Source organism: Orbilia oligospora, assembly GCF_000225545.1.
Source record: "Orbilia oligospora ATCC 24927 unplaced genomic scaffold scaffold00076, whole genome shotgun sequence".
In the NCBI taxonomy this organism is placed as follows: Eukaryota; Fungi; Ascomycota; class Orbiliomycetes; order Orbiliales; family Orbiliaceae; genus Orbilia; species Orbilia oligospora.
In genome coordinates, this window is record NW_011645633.1 from 1,349,352 (window position 1) to 1,371,406 (window position 22,055).

At 44.5% G+C, this 22,055-nt stretch overlaps 8 protein-coding genes across 8 annotated transcripts; 4 read left to right on the forward strand and 4 right to left on the reverse strand.

The window, feature by feature from the left end:
- Positions 1 to 92: 92 nt before the first annotated feature.
- On the reverse strand, positions 93 to 4,664 carry AOL_s00076g375 (uncharacterized protein; the record flags this gene model as incomplete). Its single annotated transcript, XM_011122927.1, has 3 exons — positions 93 to 578; positions 699 to 2,552; positions 2,628 to 4,664. The coding sequence occupies 3 exons, from the start codon at positions 4,662 to 4,664 to the stop codon at positions 93 to 95; spliced, it is 4,377 nt and encodes a 1,458-aa protein (XP_011121229.1).
- Positions 4,665 to 5,275: 611 nt separating this feature from the next.
- On the reverse strand, positions 5,276 to 6,391 carry AOL_s00076g376 (uncharacterized protein; the record flags this gene model as incomplete). The annotated part of the gene is made up of 1 exon (XM_011122928.1): positions 5,276 to 6,391. The coding sequence occupies one exon, from the start codon at positions 6,389 to 6,391 to the stop codon at positions 5,276 to 5,278; it is 1,116 nt and encodes a 371-aa protein (XP_011121230.1).
- Positions 6,392 to 8,827: 2,436 nt separating this feature from the next.
- AOL_s00076g377 (uncharacterized protein) lies at positions 8,828 to 11,059 on the forward strand (the record flags this gene model as incomplete). Its single annotated transcript, XM_011122929.1, has 3 exons — positions 8,828 to 8,945; positions 9,014 to 10,169; positions 10,246 to 11,059. 3 exons carry the CDS (start codon positions 8,828 to 8,830, stop codon positions 11,057 to 11,059), a joined length of 2,088 nt encoding a protein of 695 aa, XP_011121231.1.
- A 455-nt stretch (positions 11,060 to 11,514) lies between these two features.
- AOL_s00076g378 (uncharacterized protein) lies at positions 11,515 to 12,756 on the forward strand (the record flags this gene model as incomplete). Its single annotated transcript, XM_011122930.1, has 3 exons — positions 11,515 to 11,964; positions 12,020 to 12,578; positions 12,644 to 12,756. 3 exons carry the CDS (start codon positions 11,515 to 11,517, stop codon positions 12,754 to 12,756), a joined length of 1,122 nt encoding a protein of 373 aa, XP_011121232.1.
- Positions 12,757 to 13,291: 535 nt separating this feature from the next.
- On the forward strand, positions 13,292 to 14,687 carry AOL_s00076g379 (uncharacterized protein; the record flags this gene model as incomplete). Its single annotated transcript, XM_011122931.1, has 4 exons — positions 13,292 to 13,696; positions 13,775 to 13,966; positions 14,041 to 14,359; positions 14,512 to 14,687. 4 exons carry the CDS (start codon positions 13,292 to 13,294, stop codon positions 14,685 to 14,687), a joined length of 1,092 nt encoding a protein of 363 aa, XP_011121233.1.
- A 1,707-nt stretch (positions 14,688 to 16,394) lies between these two features.
- On the reverse strand, positions 16,395 to 18,485 carry AOL_s00076g380 (uncharacterized protein; the record flags this gene model as incomplete). The annotated part of the gene is made up of 1 exon (XM_011122932.1): positions 16,395 to 18,485. One exon carries the CDS (start codon positions 18,483 to 18,485, stop codon positions 16,395 to 16,397), a length of 2,091 nt encoding a protein of 696 aa, XP_011121234.1.
- Positions 18,486 to 19,247: 762 nt separating this feature from the next.
- On the reverse strand, positions 19,248 to 20,411 carry AOL_s00076g381 (uncharacterized protein; the record flags this gene model as incomplete). The annotated part of the gene is made up of 1 exon (XM_011122933.1): positions 19,248 to 20,411. One exon carries the CDS (start codon positions 20,409 to 20,411, stop codon positions 19,248 to 19,250), a length of 1,164 nt encoding a protein of 387 aa, XP_011121235.1.
- A 754-nt stretch (positions 20,412 to 21,165) lies between these two features.
- Positions 21,166 to 22,027, forward strand: AOL_s00076g382 (uncharacterized protein; the record flags this gene model as incomplete). Its single annotated transcript, XM_011122934.1, has 4 exons — positions 21,166 to 21,255; positions 21,331 to 21,492; positions 21,554 to 21,661; positions 21,734 to 22,027. The coding sequence occupies 4 exons, from the start codon at positions 21,166 to 21,168 to the stop codon at positions 22,025 to 22,027; spliced, it is 654 nt and encodes a 217-aa protein (XP_011121236.1).
- Between the last annotated feature and the right edge of the window lie 28 nt (positions 22,028 to 22,055).

The following is a 22,055-nucleotide window of genomic DNA, read 5'->3' on the forward strand; positions in this document are numbered from 1 at the left end:
GCTTCCAATCTTATGTGAAGAAGGATCATAGCTAAGTAGCTATATATAGCTGTAATTGTCTAGGCTAGTGATAAACTTATAAGACTATATACTTAAATACCCCTTTTGCCTTGTACATTTGTGTGCTCTGCCAGTAAGTTCCTTATAGCCATGTCCGTAATTTCCAAGAAAAAAGGGTCGCCGTTCTCTAGCAGGAAGACGAAGACGTCACCAGCTACACCGACAAAGGATCCTGTAGGATGAAGTTCAGAGGGTAATCGAAGAATCGTAGAATTATTGGAGACTATCCATCCGAGGTCAAGGAATCCTGGTGACCTTTCAGAAACTTGCAGTGATTTAGACACGTCTACGGTCATAGATTCAGCGCCACGATTGATGATGAGGCTATGACCCGTACCCGGCCCCCCCGTTGAGAAGGATAGATTATTGACGATCTCGGTTGCGATAGCTCCAATGGCCGTTGAAATATCAATGTTCAAAATGACAACGGTCCTTAATGCAGCTATTGCAAGTAACCTTCCATCCTCTGAGAATGATAATGTACGAGATGTCGTAAATTCCCGTCCAAAGAGGTTCAACTGGCCATACGAGTTAGCATCGAGACCGATACTTTTCAAATCTACCGTTTTTACTATCAATCCTGTAGATATATGCAAATATTTAATATAAGAGACCGGGTCCCACAGTATCAATAATACCAAGTGTAATCCGTCTGGTGTTGGCTTCAATGCTTGGATTTCAAAGCCGCGATACCTCTCATTCATATAAATCCGAGATCTGCTCCCTGTGGCCAAGTTCCAAGCCTCCACTGTCACATTCCCGGTAATATAAAATAGTTGATTATTATCAATCGAGAAGCACAGAGACCTAGGCGTCCCCCCTGCAACTTCGTATCGGCGCTCTCCTTGAACATCCGAAGGCTCTAGTGTTCTTGGAGCTCCGCTAGCGTTGTTCGTTTCCCACAACACTAAATGTCCTGTAGCTCTGTTAGCTGCTAACCATTTTGAATCTGAGGAAAACTCGAAATCTGTTGCAGCTTCAAATCCCATGGAGGGTTCGTCGGTAAGCAAGATTTGTGATTTTCCAGATACAAGATCCTGTAGCTGAAGCTTCCCAGGTGATCGGGACACCGCCAGATACTTCCTGTCTGGAGACAGTGTTGCTATTGGCTTAAGTACCTCACTAACGCGGTCTATGGAACGGGAAACCTTAGGCTCTTTAATTTGACGGCTCTGTAGAGTGCCATCATGGGAGGAGGCTTTGAGCCCTGCAAGGTCTATACACCATGCTTGTAGTTGATCTATCCTGATACAAAACAGAAGATAGCCATTTTTCGAAAATACCATCGGACCCATTTCCCAATATCCGCCGCGCTCTTCCTTGTATCTTTCAATGTAGACTTCATTCATTAGATCTAGTATCCTCACCCTTTGCTCCGTATATCCAATCGCTAGGTGTTTTCCATCCGGAGAAAACTTAAATGACCGGACCTTATTTTTTGGCCTGTCCAGGGATTCCTTGAGCTGTTGAAGGGTAGAATGCGAAGTTGAATCCCAGATCTCAACTGTCGACTCCGGTAGCGCAACGGCCAAATATTTGCAATCAACCGAGAACGCACACGCATAAGGAGCCTTTTCGTTGTAATATCGATAGGTATTAACGATATTCCCGCTTTTGATATCCCACAGAATAAAAATCGTCACAGCCTCCAGTATCGACAGAGGTGCACCATCTGGCCACCAGTTATACAAAACAGCGGCAAGAGTTTTAGTTTTGGGTTCGAATTCCATCAATAGAAAATCCCAAGGGCGCCTATCGGCCAAGATAGGGTCGAAATCGAAGCCTTGAAGGTGTGATGGCTGAAAGTCGGATTCAAAGTTTGACCGTGCCCACATCTTTACCTGACCGTTGTCATAGCCGAATGCTAGAAACATACTGTCGGATGAGAATGCTGCATAATTGGCTGACTGGCTGGACTCTGACGTCTTGATCTGCTTTTGAAGAGAATTTGAAAATTCCGGGTCATGCCCAGTGTTTGAATTTATGTCTAGGTTTATTATTTTCAGTGACGTTCGGCCGGTTAATAGGTCTCGAAGCACAACCTGTCCCGTATTCACTATGGCCACTAGGTATTTGCTGTCTTCCGTGAAATGTACAGACAAAATTGACATCTTCTGCCCGTCGCAACGAATCAATTCCGTAATCGAGATTAATTGTGAAACCTTCCCCGAGATTGCGTTCCGCACCTCACAAGTGTCCCTCCCATCAATAAAGGCAAGTAAGTTCCCGTCTGGAGAAATCACCAATTCGTCTTGGATTTCGATCTCTGTCGGGCATATGTCCCGAACACAATAGCCCCAGTCACCGTGCCAACTTTGTGGTCTTGGGATCCAAGCGGGCAAACCCCGGAAGAATAGCCGCTTTATAATGCTGTTCTCCGGTGTAAACAGCAAAGCAGAGGAATATAGTTGTAGCGGCGCCTCACTGATGGTGCCTGAGTGAAGATTCACAAAGAAAATAGCATCACGAAGTAGTGCTGAAAGACCTTGATTCTATGTGTGTAAATAACCAATTAGCTTAGATGATCTTGGGCAGCTCGGCTACACTTAATTCCCGCGGAAGCTTACTGGCGATTGTAAATTATTAACTGCATCCAGGGCTTTATCAAGAGCACCAAGGATGATCATTGTTTCAAGCCAGTGTAATAAGTGACTTTCCAGAAACTTAAGCAAAGTCTGGCTCTTCTCTTCGTCAAGGCCCGACTCATCCATACAGTGGGTAAGATGGTAAGCCCAATATTGGCAAGAATATGCAATCTCCGGCGTGATATGTTGCCCCCGAACGGTAGGATCAATATCTTGGATTCGAGTTCCTGGGTGTATTAGATTGCAAATATCTGGCTTGAGCGCCTTCGATAAAAACCGGAGGCAATTAGCCCCAATCGACCAGTGGAGCTGGGAAGAGTTAATTCGGAACCAGTCTGTATGTTTATTTCTATCAAGCAAATAGTCTCGAAAAGATAAATGGTAGATTTGTATCGGGGTGCCAGGGTCGTCTGAAATATTGATGACCGATTGAAACCGATCCAACCGACAGTGAAGCTGCTCCTCCTCCATATCAAGGAGGATGGAAAGAGAAGTCAGTCCAAGGGGGGACTCTAGTAAAATTATAGTACCAACAATTTCCTGGAACCCTCGAATCAGTTCGTCCTCTTCTGATTTATCTGTGTCGGCAAGAATTTGGTCGAATATAGGACGGTAGGTTTGGTCTAGTTTGGATGCAAAGGACGCATTTCGGAATTTTAAGACATTCTCCAATCTCTGATGCACAGAAAACCTTTTGTCTCCAATGAAGCGGCACAAGGTAGCTGCTGAGATGAAAAGCGGAACTGTCATATCAGTTAACGTAACAATTGTGCCATCCCCGGGCCAATTGCTACCGAGCTTCCGCGTCTTCCTTATTTTTCCAAATTCATATTGGAGAAATATCGAAATATCGTCTTTTATGGTAGGTTCCTGAATATTATGCAATAATATGTCCTTATGATCCCGCGTCAAGTCCTCAAACCCAGCCTTAATGGGAGCTTCTGGTCGACTGGTGGCGAAGATACGCATATTTAAGTCCACACCCGCTAGCTGGCCAAAAAATTCAATTATCCTTTGGACAATTCCATCGCCCTCACATTCGTCAAGGGCGTCAATCACGAGTACAAGGGCTTTCGAAGGGTCCGGGACATCAGTTCGCCGAATTTTTTTAAGAGGGTCGAATAGTAGCTTTTGAAACTGTTCTGATAGAGACTTTTGGCAGATATTTGGATCTTTCTCTACAGTTTCACTGATGTAGGGTCCCAGTTGTGGTATTATAGATTGTAAATCCATCGCAAGTGTGCTAAAGAATCTGGACGCATCACCTCGGTTTGCTTTACCGCGTTTGAAGAAGAAGCTAGCTCCCAGTTGTCCATTTTCACTCAGGATTCGGGCCAGGGTCCTGGAAATGGTCGACTTTCCAGTGCCTGCCATTCCACAAAGCCAAAATATCCGTGTCTCCTTTGGATCTGCTATCCAGGTATTGAGGTCTCTCAACAGATCGGTTCTGGTACCAGGTAAGCATTCTGGCTCGTCTTCGTCCTCGAAAGAATTAAAAATTGCGCCATTAGCAATGGGGAGCTTCTCGAGATTTGCCTTTTGCTCGACACTAAGGACGACATTAATTTGGTCGACCTGGAGCGCGCGATTAATGAGCTCTTGTGCCGTTATGAGCCGCCTGATGATGTCATCTGCCTCCGTCTTGGTGAATGGCCACTTCAAATCATGAGAACTGATTTTAAAGGGGCGTAATAATTTGTCCCGGCGTCGGCCTTTCCCATTTGGGTGCTGGGTGAAGTCCACTTCGAGCTTTCTGAGCAGATAATCAAGTTGGTCCTTGCAACCTGATAGCGAGGATTCCAGGTCCGTGGAAGCTGATAGTTTACTCCTGTATGGCCCGTCGAGAAGTCGTTGCGTGTGAATAAGTAGCTTTGAAATTGCATCCACCTGTTCCTTAACGCGCTCGATGTCTTTGGGTGCATTTTTAACTTCTCGTGCATATTGGACGCAGACCTTTCCAACCTTTGCCGCGAGCTGGACAACAGCTATGATGTTGGCCGCAGCTGATAGACCCTCCATCGTTAGAATGGCCTTTTAGTTGATCAGTTGAAGCGAATTTAGTCTCTGTTAGCAAAATTAGTTAGTCCTTTCACCAAGACGATAGCTAATAGTGAGATATGGATATTCACATACATATGTTGACTTAGGAATTCGAATGAAACGTTGATATAACTTATTAAAATTCGACCGAGAGCGGGGTATCATCGGCCATCCGATCGAGGTTTGTCGACACCCAGCCTTGTGGATCAGCCTCAGCTTAGGCTTTGCAGTTTCAATTATGAGTTGTCAGCCGTTTTTTATTTTTAAATTTCAGTAAAGGATCCGTTCTTACAAATTTTGCAAAATGCATTGTGTCGAACAGTGCATATATATATATGCATATGATACGTGTACAGCAGTATAGATCCTCGTATACTGTACAACGAGGCTTTGTGAATTCAACCCGCGGCCGCCAAACCACAGTTTTATTCTTCTAACGATGTACTATTGAAAGATATCTAACGATGTACTATTGAAAGATAGTAGCTAATTACAAAATTTAAAATGGATACGTTAGCTTGATCTTATGCCCTTCCAACCCCCTGTGTATACCACTTGTATGAGTGCAGTATATTGCCCTCGAGATCAGACTATACCAAAATATCTCGATCAAACGGTTTATAGATATAGTTGTGATCTTCTTGACAGCATAAATTCCACCCTTCTTCGAACTCAGGCCCCCTTAGAACATTTACTCTTAGAATTTTATCATGTCTCCCATTCGAAGAGAAGTATTCTATTACGAACACAACCCTCTCCAACGTAGATGACCCACTTTTCACCCACTTGCCGACCAAACTCTTCAATCTTTCGCTGCTGAAATATACCTTTGGCCAATGATTGAGGCTATCAATACCGATATTTAACTGGTCTTCATATGTATAAGGCCAAGGTAGTCTTATTCTTTTCAATGATTTAAGGTGTTCAATGGCTTTACACAGCATCTGCTCCTGAGCCGATAGAAGTGCTAGTATATTTGGATTCCGGTGACGGTAAGGATATGAAGGACCGTTTGATAACGTCAAGAACTGTATATTTGGGAGCCAGATACCAATATCCGTTAGATGATGTAAAGAATATCCATCAACTATGATCGTAATCGCTGCCAAAGCCGAAAAGGTCGTTGGCCAAACATTTATAGAGGAAGTTGGGTCTTGCGTGTGGATGAATCTGTCAGCCATAATCCTTAGTTCTTTGATAGAACCGGCCAAGGAATGAACTAGAACGTTGAAGTCTAATGATGAGTGTGGATTTGATACTAGACTAAATTCCTTCAAGGAAACGCCCAACTTGGTTAATCCTTTTGGTACCGGTAGTGATATATCTGTTTCGTTATTGATCAGCGGACCCAAGAAATCTTGTGTTTCTCGTGGTAATATCTCATAGTATTCCCGAGCACCTAGAGGTAAATTGGTATAGATTCCCAAAGTTGAAACCAAAATGGATCCGTGTGGACGAGTAAGATCATGGATAAAACCCCGTTCGATCGGTATACGTTCGATGTTTAAACTCTGAAGTTTTTCTGAAGCAGGGCTATTTGAGATTTGGGTCAGAATTGATCGGATCATATTTCCCTCTAGTTCGTTGACAACATAAAGATCCATCTGAAGATCTCTGACGTTGGGGAAAAGACTAAAGACTTCCATCCAGACGCGGTATGTCTCTATTATCTTGATGAGGGCCTTGGGATAGCGGGTGAAGGACATCGATATTTGGCTGGATAATGATTAGTTATATCTCTGACTGTGATCAAGTCGAAAGATCATATCTAATTATCCTGGGCTTAGGTGTGCCTACCGAACCACTGGTCGCACATAGGCGAGTATACCTCCATGACTAAAGAGGTAGGCGTCGTTCACATCCTTCCAAGCCAGATGACGAAAAATCAATGGAATCGTCCGAGCTCTCCAATATTTAGAGCAGGAAGATAACTGGAAAACATCCTTCTTTGAGATATTGAACAGTATCTCGTCTATAAGCTCTTGCGGAAACGTTGACAATAAAGTCGCTGAGGCATCAGTAGCAAGATGTTTATATTGCTGAGCACTCGGATCCGTCGCAATCCCTGAGGGATTGATCCAATTCAATGACCTCCCAATTCTTGAAAGTAAAGACATATATGTAAATATGGGGATATATAATATAGTTTAATGGGTATTCGATAAATTCGACCTTCTTGGCAGGTATTCGAAACTCGAGAGGTTCAATGTATAAGCTAGCGCTGGTTCAACTGCGGGGGCATTAAAGAGAACGCTACGAAGAAGCCGTAGGACGTGGAAAAGTGTTATACATGTGACTACGTGGCCTGAAAAGGTCAAGATATCGACACGAAGGACTGGTACTGCATATACTGGTTGCAGTCTGTGTCACGTCGATACATCCACATGGCCTCAGCCCAGGTCCCTAGAGAACCGCCTCACACAACTAGCCACACCAGGAGACAACGCACAGCCACACTTTATTATCCAACATGCAACACATAATTACAAAGTTACGGCACTCGCAATGTCTGACCAGTCTCGTAACCGATGTCTGACTTGATTTCCGGAAATTCGCCGACCAGCAGCATTTCATTTGTTTTGAACCAATAGATTTGACTTCCTGTATTAGAGAGTATCTGGAAATATCTCCCGAGCTGGTTTGCTCTTAGTCCGCATAATAGAGATCCATCCGTGGAGGTCAATGAGCTCTGTGGATAAATATTTGGGGCAGTGCACAATTGTACAATGGGAAAAATTAAGAGACCAAGTACACGAGTAACGCAGCTTTTACCTACTAGAAGCTCTCCACACTCCCCCCTGCTACTGTATATGTAGTTTCTATACTGATGGAATGGCCAATTATGATGAAGTGATTGGTGGAACCGCATGAAGCCAGCAATGACCCAGCGAGTGGACACCTAGCCGGATGCTCCCGCCGTTGACCCGTATACGGGTATCCTAGTATCGAGTCGTATTCAGTTTGTAAAGATGTATTCCATTGTGTGATTATCAAGATTAGAGTGAAACTAGTTTCGGATCTGGCCTCGATCCGGAATGAAGTTATTAATGCACTGACGAATTATCGGTCGTGGGTGCAAATCGGCGCCGGATTCTCCGAGTCCTTTCGGTTTTTTTCTCCATTGCAGGGATAAAATCAATAGCGAGAGAGCCAACCGGTCAGCCTCACAACAAATACGATGTAGCAAGAGAGCCGCAACGATCCCGGGAAAAGTCGCTTATATATAGTTAAGAGGGTAGGCGCGGTAGTTGTGATCTTCTAGAAGGCAAGCTATGGAGCTCTGTATGCATGCGCATGGAGGACCCGCTTCTTGCCAAAAAAGAGAAGGCATGTGCTGGTTTTTCTGAAGCTCCGTGAAATATCCCTGCCCTAGAAAGGTGACGTCTAGTCGACGGATAATACGTTTTAATGTTACATGATCCACCATACTAAGATTAATAGATTGCATGTATTGGGATATCTTTATGCAGGCAATTCACATAGTAATTGAACTAGGAGCCTAAGCCCTACTGTGTGGTTGGTTTCCCAGGTTTCGCTCTCCTCCCTAGGCCATGTGGTCCGAGTCACAGTTATATGTGGATAATCTCGGTCTCGTATGATCAACTAAGTGGATTCATGGCGGCGAGACTAAGTCTATTTGGGGTTGGGACTAGGATAATATAACAACGCAATCTTCGGACAAAATGCAACATCCATCACTGTCTCCAGCCATTTTGATGTACGGGCGCGAAATTTCGGAACCCGGCAGATTGTGCTGATACCACTTCTTCGAAGAATCTGAGGCGGGGTCTCGTATTCGCTCCTTAAGGCATCCCAAAGGTGGTTTGCGAGGCACACTTGAGGCTCCCCCGATTAATATCGATAATTCCGACAATGCTATTGACGAAATATATAGCCAAAACTTAGTTCCCCTGCAGCTATCCCTGTAGCTACCCCTGGCATTCGACGTTTATCCGAGCATCAACCTTAAATGAAACAAACTATGGCCGGTGGGGACCGAGTCAGTGTGTTGATTCAGTTTGAGGCGTCTATGCACATGAAAATGGGATTGTCGTCGAGATACTTCGAGATCTATATAACTGCCAAGGACTCCTGGATTTGAAGGCAGAAAATTCGCTTTGTCCTTCAAGATAGTATGCAAGATGAAGAGCATTACTAGAGACATCCTTTTCATTGGGGCTTTCGGTCTTGCCATTGCGGCGCCGAACCCTCTCTCTCTCGGAACTTCTTTGACAATTCTTAAAGATAATGATTTCTATGGTAAGTAGTGATCCAATATTCAAGCAAGAAAGCTCTTTGGCATACTAAGAGATTGGTTGCGATTGTAGCGCAATACTCCAATAGGACATCCGCTGCGATTCTCGTTGAGAAGCCAAAGACCTTCAACGCGGCCAAATCCATCTGTTTATCCCTTTCCGAGGGCCTTTGGTCTCCAGAGCTTGAGAACTTTACAGCAGGCGTCAACAATTCACTTTCATACCAAGCGTACCTTCGCAACTTCTCATATAGTCAACAATTCTGGGTTGCGGACGCTCAACCTGCTTCGAAGCCTAAGAATACATGCAGAGCAATTGACCTCGCTGGGAAAGTGAGATCATTGGACTGCAACCGCCTTCTCCCAGCTCTGTGTTCCCACAGTGCGCCACTTAGCAACATTACGTTTACGGACACCTCTGAAAAGTATCGAGTTACCGTCTCAACTGGAAAGCATAAAATCACTGGGTTTAGAGATGGCCTTGGCTTCAGATTCAAGAGTATCCGATACGGTTTGTTCAACGGAAGGTTCAAGCATTCATCTATCTTCGACGGTCCAAGCAATGCCGAAGCTTTGGAGTACAAGAATGTTTGTAGGCAATGGCATGACGGTGAAGATATCGGAGGCGAGGATTGTTTCTTCTTGAATATTGCAACTCCATATCTTCCTGGACCTGATTCTCAGAGCTGTAACTTAAAGCCCGTTCTCTTCTGGATCCATGGAGGTAGCAACGTGGAAGTTGATGGAAATCGTGGAAAGTCTGATGGTGTCAACTTGGCTACACGTGGCGATGTTGTGGTCGTTAAGATCAACTATAGACTCGGCCATTATGGATGGTTGGCGATCAATGGAACACCTATAACAGGAAATTACGGACTCGGTGATATGATTACCAGTCTCAAGTGGGTACGAAAGAATATCAAGGCTTTCGGTGGAGACCCAGACCGTATTACCATTGGTGGAGACTCTGCCGGTGCATCTGATGTCAGAGCATTGATGGCGTCCGAAGCGGCGAAGGGCCTTTTCAGCGCAGCGATCATGGAATCCCTACCAATTGGTTGGTTTCCAGTCAACTTGTTTGCGCATTGGCTTTCGATTCCGGAGTATTCGGGTATATTCGCACCAATGGTTCTTCAAGGGACTGGCTGTGACAGCGCGACTGATATCGGGGCTTGCTTGGCTAACGTCGATCCGGCAATCTTGACCCCTATCACCTCACCTCTCGGCAGGTAAGTTTATATTATCTCTAAGTACTGATCACAAAGACCGTTATGCGGTGGGTGCTAATATATTGTCCGAATATAGTCTGGCTTTCCCAGTCCTTGACAACATCCTGCTAAAGACCAATGATTTACAAGTAACTGGCAAAGGCTACGTTGCTCCAGTACCACTTCTCATGGGTGTAAACCGCGACGAAGACTCGATCCAGCTATCTCCATTCTTCGGTATTCCTGACGCCTACACCTATCTCGAGTACATCAGCCAAAGCATTGTTCTCCAGGACATTACTAGATTCGCCAACCATCCAGCGTTCCCACAGCCTCCCGGAGGTGCGGCTTGGTCAGCTTTCAATCTTACACAAAGAATTCTTACTGACGGCGCTGTCAAGTGTCTCAACTGGGCGACCGCTTATTCTGCTGCTAAGCACAAGGTTCTACCTAAGGTTTTCGCATATGAGTTCAATCGCACATATTCCCCCGTGGAATACACAAATCCCCTTTGCGAGCCACCAGTTACCCCTGGACACCCCTTCGGAGACCCGGATGCTGAGTACTTCAAGTGCCACAGCGGTGAAGTTAATATCGTCCATGGTGAATTGCTCTACTATGGTAGAAATATTAGGGACGAAAATGATATTCCATTCCAACAGTTGATCATCGACTACTGGACTGCATTTATCTGGAACAAAGATCCAAATCCAAAGCCTGGGTATCTTAAGGCAAGAGGATATTGGGGAACCCTGAACCAAGTTGCTAATACCGGCAAGTGGGAGAGCGTTAACACGCGACAGCCAAAAATGATGCGACTGCAGTGGAATGGTGGGTCAGTAGATTTAAGTGAGAGGCCACAATGCGAAGCTTTGGGATTCCCATTTGAATATTTTGAAAGTGCTCTCTAAATAGCAGGATTAGAACACGCTCTTCAACTCAGCCCGACCATCCAGTCAACATTTTAACTCGGGCATCTTCATCATAATACTTCAAAATCAAAACCGTACATCTAGACATATCATGTATTTATTATTCTTTCTTCCGGTCCAAAAATTAATGTTTTTGGGCTGCTTATAATTTAGCATAGTAATGCATATAACTTTTCATCTCAAGTCCTCGATCAGCAACATATAAACGTTATAAACTTCCTTCGTACATAACTCAATTAAGTATTCAAACCACCACGTTGTTTTTGTTGTTTCACAGAAATGCAGTATCATGTTAGGTCCGAGCCTCTTATCACCGATCCCGGGAACACCTGCCGCCGAGGCCGCGAGGTTTGATTCATAAGCCAATGAAATCTCTTTAAGAATTCTGCAACTCGTGTCAATAACCTTCGAGTTCGCAATCAAATTTCACAAAAATGAGTTCGAGGTTAAGTATCCAGGGAGTACGAGGTCGGATGCAATGCTTCCGCGATTTTGGACGACAAAGGCCGCAAGTTGCCAGCCCTCGGTTCCAATTGCCGCCTTCAAGATTTCCAAACCCAACAATCAACACATTACATCTTCGAGGATACTCGTCAAATGTTCCCTCTATTGAGAGCTGTCCCTGTGGATCTGATTTAAGCGTTCCGGATCTGGAGGGTGATGAAATCGACATGAAATCTCCTTTGGGGGGTGTTATCACTCGTCACTATCGCCACGTTTTAATTCACACTGGGACAAGTGATTGGCCTAGCAGAATTGAGGACGGCCCTTCGATATCTTCAAAGAGGTCGAGAATGTCTAAGGATATAACAGAGGATGAAGAGAGTAGTTCCATAACTGCTAAACTCAAGGCTTTGGTATCCCGAGGAAGTATATATGTTGATGTATTATCAATTCTAATGTCTTTCTTTCCGCTACGCCCCGCTAACAAATGCCTAGCCATTTTACCCAATCCTTGTCACCAACACTTCCCTTCCCATAGACCCTTCTGCGCAAGAAGGGCATGGGACGATAACAGTATTTCCAGATGCTGTGGAGATCACCTCAATACCAAATTCCATGGAAAGCCTAAGATCTCTGGTGACTTCATTTCTTCTCCCACCTTCTAACCCTTTATCATCTCCCCAAAAAGATCGTGAATCTTTCACAACAAAAAGAATATCAAAACCGGTGATATTAACCTGCTCACACGGAAATCGTGATAAAAGATGCGGGATTCTCGGACCCGTCATAGCGAGGGCTTTTAAAGAAGCATTGGCAAATGGGAGTGAGAAGGAAGGGATCGACTATATCATTGGAGATATTTCTCATATTGGAGGGCACAAATTCGCGGGGAATGTAATAATACATCTTCCTGGCGACCACCCGCTGTCTGGGGCTATAAATAACGCCCCAGCGTCTACATTGCCGGCTGCTAGGCCAGGTGATGCCAAAGAGAAGGCAGAATCGAGTCGCAGCGTTTCAATTTGGTATGGACGTGTGATGCCGTATCATGTCAGTAAGTACATTCTGCAAACCACTATAAATATTATAAATATATGTAATAACCAAACCGCTATATAGAGGGAATCATTAAGACAACATTAAAAGGGGGCAAAATCGTGAAAGAACTACTGAGAGGCATTGTCAACTCCGACGGTGACTTGGTAGACTTGCACGGGATCGGGTTTAAGTAAAACTGGTATCCCACCCATAAGAAGACAGGAAGACTTGACCTGAAGCCAACACAAGAAGGGTCACCGAGACTAACCTGAAGTAGACTATTGTCCACCCCGGAGTACACAAGACCACGGAATACCCATTTAGAAGATAGAATATAGAATAGTGCTCAGTCTATCAACTAGAGAACAATTTCCTCCTGATATAATAGAATTATGAAGCCATGTCGATCAACACATGGTTATGTTGTATTTTGATAAACGTCGATAGGCATGATAGATCTTCAACCAACAGCCGGACGACGCGGAGGAAAGTCCAATGTAAATAAAGCAGTCGCATTTAGCCCTTTACGCCATCTTCCAGGCGCTGCTGTTCCCGGGATCTCATCTACTTAAGCAAGTACCTACTAGGTAGTAACAAGATTCTACATCATCAGCTTCAAACCCCTCTAAAAGAACCATCCCACATCTCTTTATAAACTTAGATACCTCCCTGCTATATATATAACATACCCGCACCCCTTCCTTCGAACCGGTTACTATACTAGCCAAAATGTCGCTAAATAACTCAAAGGGTAAGGACCCTACTAAGAGGGAATCTGACAAACAATTCTTTGCCGACTATACAATGCCTGGAGGGTTTCCTATATTCCTTGACGACTCGCTCGCTGCCCGTATCAAGTTCGGTGCCGTTCTACCTCTGCATCCAAATTCCCCTGGAAGAGTTTCACAACCTCAACCCAGTGTTATTCCTTCTCCCAAGAAGCCGGATAGAGACGTTGATATGAGTACCAGTTCACCACCTATTTCTCCAATCCAGTCTCCCATTCAATATCCTGTTCAGTCCTTTGATGGGAATGAACTCGACCGCGATGTCGAGACGTCAGATTGGTATTCTTCGGAACTGTGGACCCGCCAAAAGGTTAAGGAACAGGAAATTAAAGCTTCCAAGTTGATTGTATGTTCTATCGATATCCTTCATCGTTTTTACATGCCCGTATTGATAGTTAGTTAACTGAATGCTAAATCTAAAAAGGGCGACTTTGACCGAATCAAGGCTACTTTGGAGTACTATTGCGCCAATGACCTACAATTGCATTCTAAATGGGTTCGGATTCTCGCAGACCATATCCTATTGCTCGCTGAATCGAGGGGACAATACTTGAATATTGCTGTTGCATATCATGTCTCGCAATTACAAGCGTCCAAGTACCGCCAACAACTCGAGGTCAGCTAGCCATACCGAGATATAAATACTTAGATATGTGGGCTATACGTACTGAACTTAAGATTCAAATCCAGGCATCCATTTTAGAGAGCGAAGCTAAGAGAGCCTACGATGAAGAGATGGAGAAGAATAAGAAAGGGAGTATGAGAGGTAAAAGCAAGATTCCGAGAACGGACGACGCCTCCATTTCTAAAGGAACCCATCCTTTGAGCAAGAAAGAGTCTGGTCGGAACAGCATCCCCGATGATATGATGCCGACAAAGGACAAGAAGGAGGACTTAAACTTCAGATTGGTCGGCCCGGACGACTTTCTTAAAACCCTCAAGATGTCCAAAGTAACAGAGGCGGACTATTTTGAATCCTTCCGTCAACTTCGAGACGATATCTTCCATAGTAAGTCTTCATCCGACTTTTACAATTCAGTAGCAAAAGCATATATCTTACAAGTGCGTTACTTGTAGGTCTTCGAAACCCCGGAAAAGCGTATGATCCTCTTTTCTTTATACGTAAGTCCGATAGCGAGATCGATACTAATCCGACAACAGTGGCACCATCCGATGGCCAGAAGACCCACAGGTGCACAGCAATTCAACGGCCTCTCGTGGAACCCATTGAAAATATAGAAACCAAAGAAGCACTTCAGGATTACGATCGAATGGATACCGATATCCCCAAAGTTCCTGGCTACTTGGACAGCGATGAAGAATGCACAATACAATGACCTCGATTCTATATATCGATACTTGTACTAGGTCAAGTATTGGCAGATGTTTGTTTCCTTTCTGCTGACAGCTTTTCTTTTCATCCTGAAGGGCTTTTTTCCCTTTAATGGTCTCAATATATATCCTCCGTGGTTCCTTACGGGGTTTTCTGTTTCTGGAATGGTTGTATATCAGCTACTAGCAAAGATAACCGCTTTATATCTCATCAAAACTCTTGCACAGAGATGATGTTCCGATGATGACTACTGCGAAACTTACTTAGCTAGTAAGTAGATCAAATCTCAACTTCTTATTCTTTGTTGGTAGAGTCAACCGTGGGCCGTACTGGACTATTTTTAAAATAACTGTACTACTTTTTCTCTAGCATAGCTTCTACCAATATAATATATACTCCCAAACTAGCTCTATGATCGAGTAAGATGAAATTGAATATTTAATTGTGGATAATGGGAAAGTGAGAGCTGGAACGCACCAAAAACACCACGGTCGTTCAGCGTTGCTCTCAGCTAACCTCACCCCTCTCTCTCCTCTTCCTCATCTTCATCTAATTAAGAACACCTACAACCATCACATAAGCATCCATCGAATCGCATTGTACTATCTGATCTCATTCTTTTTCACCCTCACCACCAGTAGTAAGTCATTCCGATGCCCCGAAGCATATGATATGGGTCGAGTAATTCAGCAGCTAAGGATTTAAATCCACTTAGTTTGAACAAGGCCTACAAAAGTGCCATACACCCGGCTCAAACAAACTATACATCTCACTCGAAAGTACCCAAGCCTTTATCTTAGATATAAAAATTAAGTTAGGAGCATCTAACACCATCGATACACTAGAGAATCATCCAAAATGTGTAGCATCTGGATCTACTTCCGCACCTGTGGCCACAGTACCACTGAAACCCACCACTTTCAACATTCTTGTTTTTCCAGGGACTGTGAAAACGAGTATGTTAAGAAAAGAAATGTTCCGTGCCATGACTGTATCAGGAGAGGTAGATGGAGGATCATTGATACGGGGACTCAACGATATGCTATTCGCCGGGGCAATGAGATGTTTCCTGTCCGTATTGATTGATTGATCGATGAGTCGCATTTTTCGAGGTCTTTTTGAAACCTAGAATTCTAATCAAGTGTGAAGGGTTTATGAAAAGAATTACTTATCTTAATTTGCTTTATTCGGTACTTGATGCTTGAAATTTAAACTGATGTTCTAGCTTTTCGTCAGATCTAATATTTCGAATATGGAAACTTAATTATAACAACGGTTGAATACTGCTGGGATCGTCAGCTTTATTTAAATGCATGGGACCTGAATATGATTAGGTTTAATCGAGTTTTTGTAATTTTAAGGGTGGGGGTATTCATTTATTTTTTTTGACTAACCGGCCCTCGGCTAACTGCAGATGCGAAATTGATATTGACTTAAGTACATTGTAAGCATACAAAAGCGAAGTTTTTTTTTAATTGATCCTTGATGTGGAGAAACTGGTTTATAAGTCGAAATAAATTTTTCGAGCCGAGAAGATAAATCAAGAACAATCAATAGAAGCGAAGTTGAAATCCTCCAGTGTGTGAAAGCGAAAGCGATTATGAAGAGCTTGAATATATCTGAGGGAGCTGTGACCTAAGTGAGAAAAGAAAGGCTTTATATTCCGATGGTATTCATGAATACGTCGGTAAATAAACAATCAATTTTAAGATTATTTCTTTCCGAGAGAATCTCCAGCAAATGCAATGACCTGAAGAGCATCGGAGACGTTTTCACAGCCATAAGGCTCAGTGGTCGTATCTCCACGTAGAATCAATGCTGCCTTCAAAAGCTCCAAGAATCCCGTACGTGGGCCCCAAAATGTATAGATCGAGTACCCGATAGCCAGGTTGCTCCCACGCCATTGGCAGATATATATAACGGGTTCACCGACAGTTTTAAGAAACCCATTGATATCGACCGTAAACAATGCCTTTTTGAGCTCGCGTGGCTTCACAGCTGCTACCTCCTCGGTAAGTAGTTGAGGAAGCATCAAGTTCATTGTGTCACGTTCGACATAGTACCATAACCAACGGGTTTCTGATACTGAAGTTGGAGCCCCGTTTATGGTGGTTGTGTATGTGTATTGCCAGTAAGGGTTATAAGCCTGTGCTGTGTCATTCCATTGCAAGTTGAACCAAACAGTGGAAGCTGTGGCTTGGGTTAGCTCCTCGTAGGAGACACCCGTATCATCGTGAATTACGGTGAGATGCTGATGGTAAAACGCCGTTATTGATGCGTCAGCAACCCACCAGTAACCATTAGCGGGGACCGGGATTTTTAGAGGTTCAGCTGCTGTTAGAATACTAGCTGTGGATATCTCCGTTGTCGATGTTTCCGAATGGAGATCCGTGGATTCGTAGGGGACGGTACGAGTGGTGGTACTATGCTCCGTCGAAGTTTCTCGAGCTGGAACAGCGCTTGAACAGCCAAGACTGATTTCGGCGGCATTAAATGCAGCCAGGAGAAAAGGTATTTGAGCCTGTGCGGCACGAGGTCCATTTTCTGGTACCGGACTTATTACCTCTCGACGTTCCATTGCAGTTGCATCAGTAGTGACTGTTGTGGTTGCGGTGTAAGTTGTTTCTGTGCTGGTGTAGACGAATTTTTCGAATATGTCTGTTGAGGTCGTAACCAGGGTGCCAGCAAGAACAGAGGATTCTTCAGTTGATACGCGAGAGACAGTCCCAGTGTATTCCAAGTATTCAGAGCAGAAAGACTGGTAACTAAAAGAGGTGATGATGTCGTAGACAAGAGTAACGGAAGCCGAATCTACACTAGTTGGGCTTGCATTTGTAGCTGTATCACTAATACTGGTCCCGGTGTTAGACGACGTTGATTCACTATCATTGCCGGATGAAGAAGAAGAATCAGATACCCCCGTAGAGCGAGATCTCGATCTTCTACTAGTAGGGGACGTTGTACTAGGCAAAACCCCAGTTTGTGTGCCAGTCGGGAAGGTGATAGATGTCGTTGACGAAGATGGCTGTCTCAGATAATTCAAATTCAATGGAATGAAAGACGCTGGAACCACTGTGCCCAATCTTGCCATCTTCAAAGAGTATTCCCCGATGACATCTCTCGGGACAGCGTAAAAGGTGTATATCAATCCCTTCCAATTGAGTTTTAGCACCGTTCCTGAGAAATAGAATGTACTCAATTTATCTGACGACAAAATTTCGCTGGGTGCGGCGTGAAGTAGATCTCCGATTTCGTAAACTTCTGCGTTCGAGTCATCCTGCCTTCGTACAAGAGGAAGAGTATCGTTCGTGATCCTGAGAAACACGACTTCAGTGGTTTCTGTCGTATTCACAGTCCCAAGTTCTCCATCAGCTGAGATCTGCAGGTACTGCGGCTCTTTGCCTGACTGGACCAAAACTGTGGCTTTATTCTCGTCAAATGCAATAAAATGTTCACTGAGTACACCGTCTCCCCGCAAAAGGAATTCAAAAGGCTCGTCAGTAGGAGAAGAGCCGTCTGATGCAGTGCTTGATGGGGTTGTAGGACTAGTGGAACTTGGGTCAAAAGGCAGTGGTATAACAGTTGGAGGCCCTTCGGTTCCATTGTTTCCGGGGGCTGGACTGCCGGGTCTTGGATTCCAGGCAAGATTTTCGCATAAGCTTAGGTCTTCACAGTCGATATTTCGAGTGATAGTGTAAGTATTGTATACGGTTTCAAAGACAGTGGTAGTCGACGAGCCCGAGCTCTCTTGGGCCGCGATTCTCCCAATGAATAGGAATAGTAGAGTAGATGTTAAACGCATTCTGTAGGTAGATCTGTCAATATCAGGTGCACGTATGCATGCATGCACGCACGGCTGTCAGTACATATATCTCATTTCTTTATGATAGTTAAGATAGCCTAAATGTATAAGGAAGAGTGACGATTAGGGTTAGTATAACTTACGTACCGTTCTGTGCCTAACTTCGTCTCCGCTGTCGTGCTGGGTATCTAAGATGCTTAGATCTCACGATATTTAATTATCGGTACCTAATATTATAAAACTATGGCCGAGGTTTTAGTAGAGATTTGTAAATACGATACTTATACTTGATATAAAATCGTCGACATCGGTAGACCGACAGGTATACGAATCGTGCTTGCCGTAGTGTTTCGTAGTTCCGCTAGATATATATATATATATATAAGAACATCAGAATCGGAGGCCACAATGGTTATTACTCGCCGCACCTAGTAATACGCAGTCGATTGGGACATTAGGATGCTCGTGCCTATGACTAATACAACTAACTAGATCAGAACCCGACGTGACAGTCCAGTCCTGATTGACTATATATCCGTTCAAAAAGTACCTATTTCCACATGATTCTTGAAGCTGATCTATCTAATTATCAAGATGACCTAGGCTATCAAAGGTATTAAAGTATCTTTGCTATCTGATCAAACTACTTAAACGCTCCTCGCTCTCCTAGTTACTTCCCGGTAGCAAGCTTCCAGGAGCAGTTGAAGTTACTAAATATGTAATCTAGCTCTCGCGTTGTAGATTTACCAGCCTCGAGTCCTGTCAAGCGTCCTCTTCAAGCCTGATCTCCCAGTTCTTGTAATAGCCGCTCATGACCCAGTCAGAAGCGACTAGTTTCCTTAAGGCCACTAAGGGCTCTTTAGGTACCCCTATTTCTGTCAACCGCCTGACCAGCTCCACCGATCCCGATATACAGATGTATTGAAGAGGTGTCCATTGCGTAGTATCATGTAAATCTGTACTCGCACCGCTCTCTACTAGAAAATCGATAATTTTGCCATATGTTGCCATGTGGCTATCCCGCAGTTTGCTAAAAACTGGCAAACTATGAACACCACCGAAATTCACCAATTTTGCATCAATATCCGCTCCGGCGTTTACCAATTGTTTGACTGCTTTTATGTTTCCAACAGAGACAGCAACATGGAGGGCAGTTACACCGCGATCAGTTGCCGAGTTAGGATCTGCGCCCGCGGCTAGTAGCATCTCCACAAGATCATCGTTTCCCAACCATGCAGCTGCATGTCCCAATGGTTTTCCCCTTCCTCCTGGCGCGTCATTGATGTCGACACCTTCGTGCAGTAAAATCGCAACGAGTTCAGTTTTCCCCAGAGATGTGAAAATAGTAACTGGGCTTAGCCCTTGTGAAGTTTCTGCGAATAGTTTCCCACCTGGGACGGATAGATTTTCTTTGATTTTGGTTCTGATGTTGGATTCATCTGACTTCCAGAGATTATCGTAGGCTTCAATATATGGTTCCATATATTCCATTCCGAGCATTAACATTTGAGCTTTCGAACGGGCTGCTTTCATTTTCGCCATTGTTGTTTTTAACCTTTCAGCTTCTTTCGATCCTCCATTCATAACACAAGATGTTACTAAGCATATTTTACACACCGGAGCGGGACCCGGTGTTGTATTTTCTTGTCTCCAGTTTGCATTGGGCGGTTGTGAATGGAAACGGTAGAAGTCGGCTGCGTCGATATGCTCCGGCCCACTGAGACGACTGTTTATAGACAGATGCTCCATTCCGGGAATTGTTGGAGCTGAGTTCTCAGATCTGCTACCCTGAGAATATGTTGATGCAGTTTCAGAGATACTCGTAGGGTACCCTTTAGCTGAATTGTCGTAGCCTCGCGCCGGTTGACGTGATCCTCCAGGGTATGTGTTCCCGCCGTACGCGGAGGAGGCATGATATTCCGCCATTGAACCCTTGGCCCCAGATATGTTGTACTATATGCTTTATTCGAAGTATATGATAATAGTGATGAGAGGTTAAGAAGTCGTCAGGCCCTCATATGAACAAGAATTAATCGAATGAAAAGGTTGTAGATATCCAGTTGAACAGTTGAACAAGGCTGAGTTGAACAAGGCGCTACGGATGGAAGACCCCAGTCCGAGCTCGACCAATTGGGTCCCAAGCTTGGTCCAAGCTTGGTCCAAGCATTTCCCCCGCTTGTTCCATCCAGTTAACTGGCTGGGGTCCCAGTCCCTGCTAGTCTGTGCGACGAGATGCCGAACAAACGTTGCATTCTGGACGGCCATCCGTGTTGTCGTCGTTAGTCGCGAGTCGTCTGAGTCTGGATGGAAGCTCAATATCTACGCCGGCCGGTTAGGCCAAGACACAACCTGACAGAGCAAACTGCTGAGCTTTGAGACTTCCCAGTATAACATTCACACCCAATTCATTGTTCCTCTTACTTCTCACCTACATTCCTCTTTCTTCATCCTTCGTCCTTCATCCCTTTCCTACACGCCATCTTCCCACATCAATATCGCTGAATCAACGGTATCTTCTCGTTTATCCTTCTCTTCTGTATCAAACACTGCCGGTTAAGCTCCTTGCATTCGGTATTTCTTTTATCCCATCGTATAGCCTGTTCCTGGTGGTTGTGTCCACCTAGGAATATACACCCAAACATCGAAGAGACTTAAACCTTCATCACAGCAATTTCTCACAATGGACATCACTCTCATCCTCAATGCCGTCAAGATAGAGACTGGCACTTTTCCGGAGCATGGAACAAAGCTCCACGAAGACACACTTCATGTCAGTATCATCCCCACTTTAAATTAAGCTTCATTTCCTTCAATGAATCTATCTTCTGACTTCCCGCTACCCTAGTTTGCTCATGAGATCATCAAGGGATCTCAGTACAGCAATGATATTGCTCGCTGGCACTGGGCCATCATCGAGAAGGTTAAGCCTTACTCCAATCCCTTGAGAGGGTCACCCAAGGCCAGGGCCCTCGAGAGGAATGCAATTAACCTCGTCGAAGCAGTTTATGTATGAGACCTCGTCCTACAACCCCAACTTGTTAGCAATCTGACTAATCCCGTAAACAAAGATCGAATACTACCTAGGTAACAATGGTAGTAGCAAGAAACGTACCATCGACGAGGTCGAGAAACCAGAGGAGAAGGGTAAGGACGGCTCCACGAAGAAGCGTCGTGCTGTAAGTTAGCCCGCGTATCCGTATTCGTCTTCGTAAGGGGCTCTCTGCAATTTTGCTAACTTGTGCAAAAAGAAGGTACCTTCGGTCAAGGAAATGGCCGAAACCGGTTTGAGCTTTAAGCTCGATTGGAACAGCACGGACGAGAACGTCACCGTGTTCAGGGGCCCGCAAAAGGATGTGGCCGTGGCCGAAAGCAAAGAGCACCCTCCCGTTCTAAAGAATGGAGGGGCTCAGGAGGATGAAAAGAAGAATGGAGATGAAGACGAGGGTTTTGATAAGAAAGAAAACCAGCGTCCCGTCAGTTCTCCTCATAGCCTCCGCAAGAAGCTTCTAAAGAAGCTCATATCGACTGCCAAAGCTGCCTAGAAGTGGTACGATACCCTTCTATACTCCA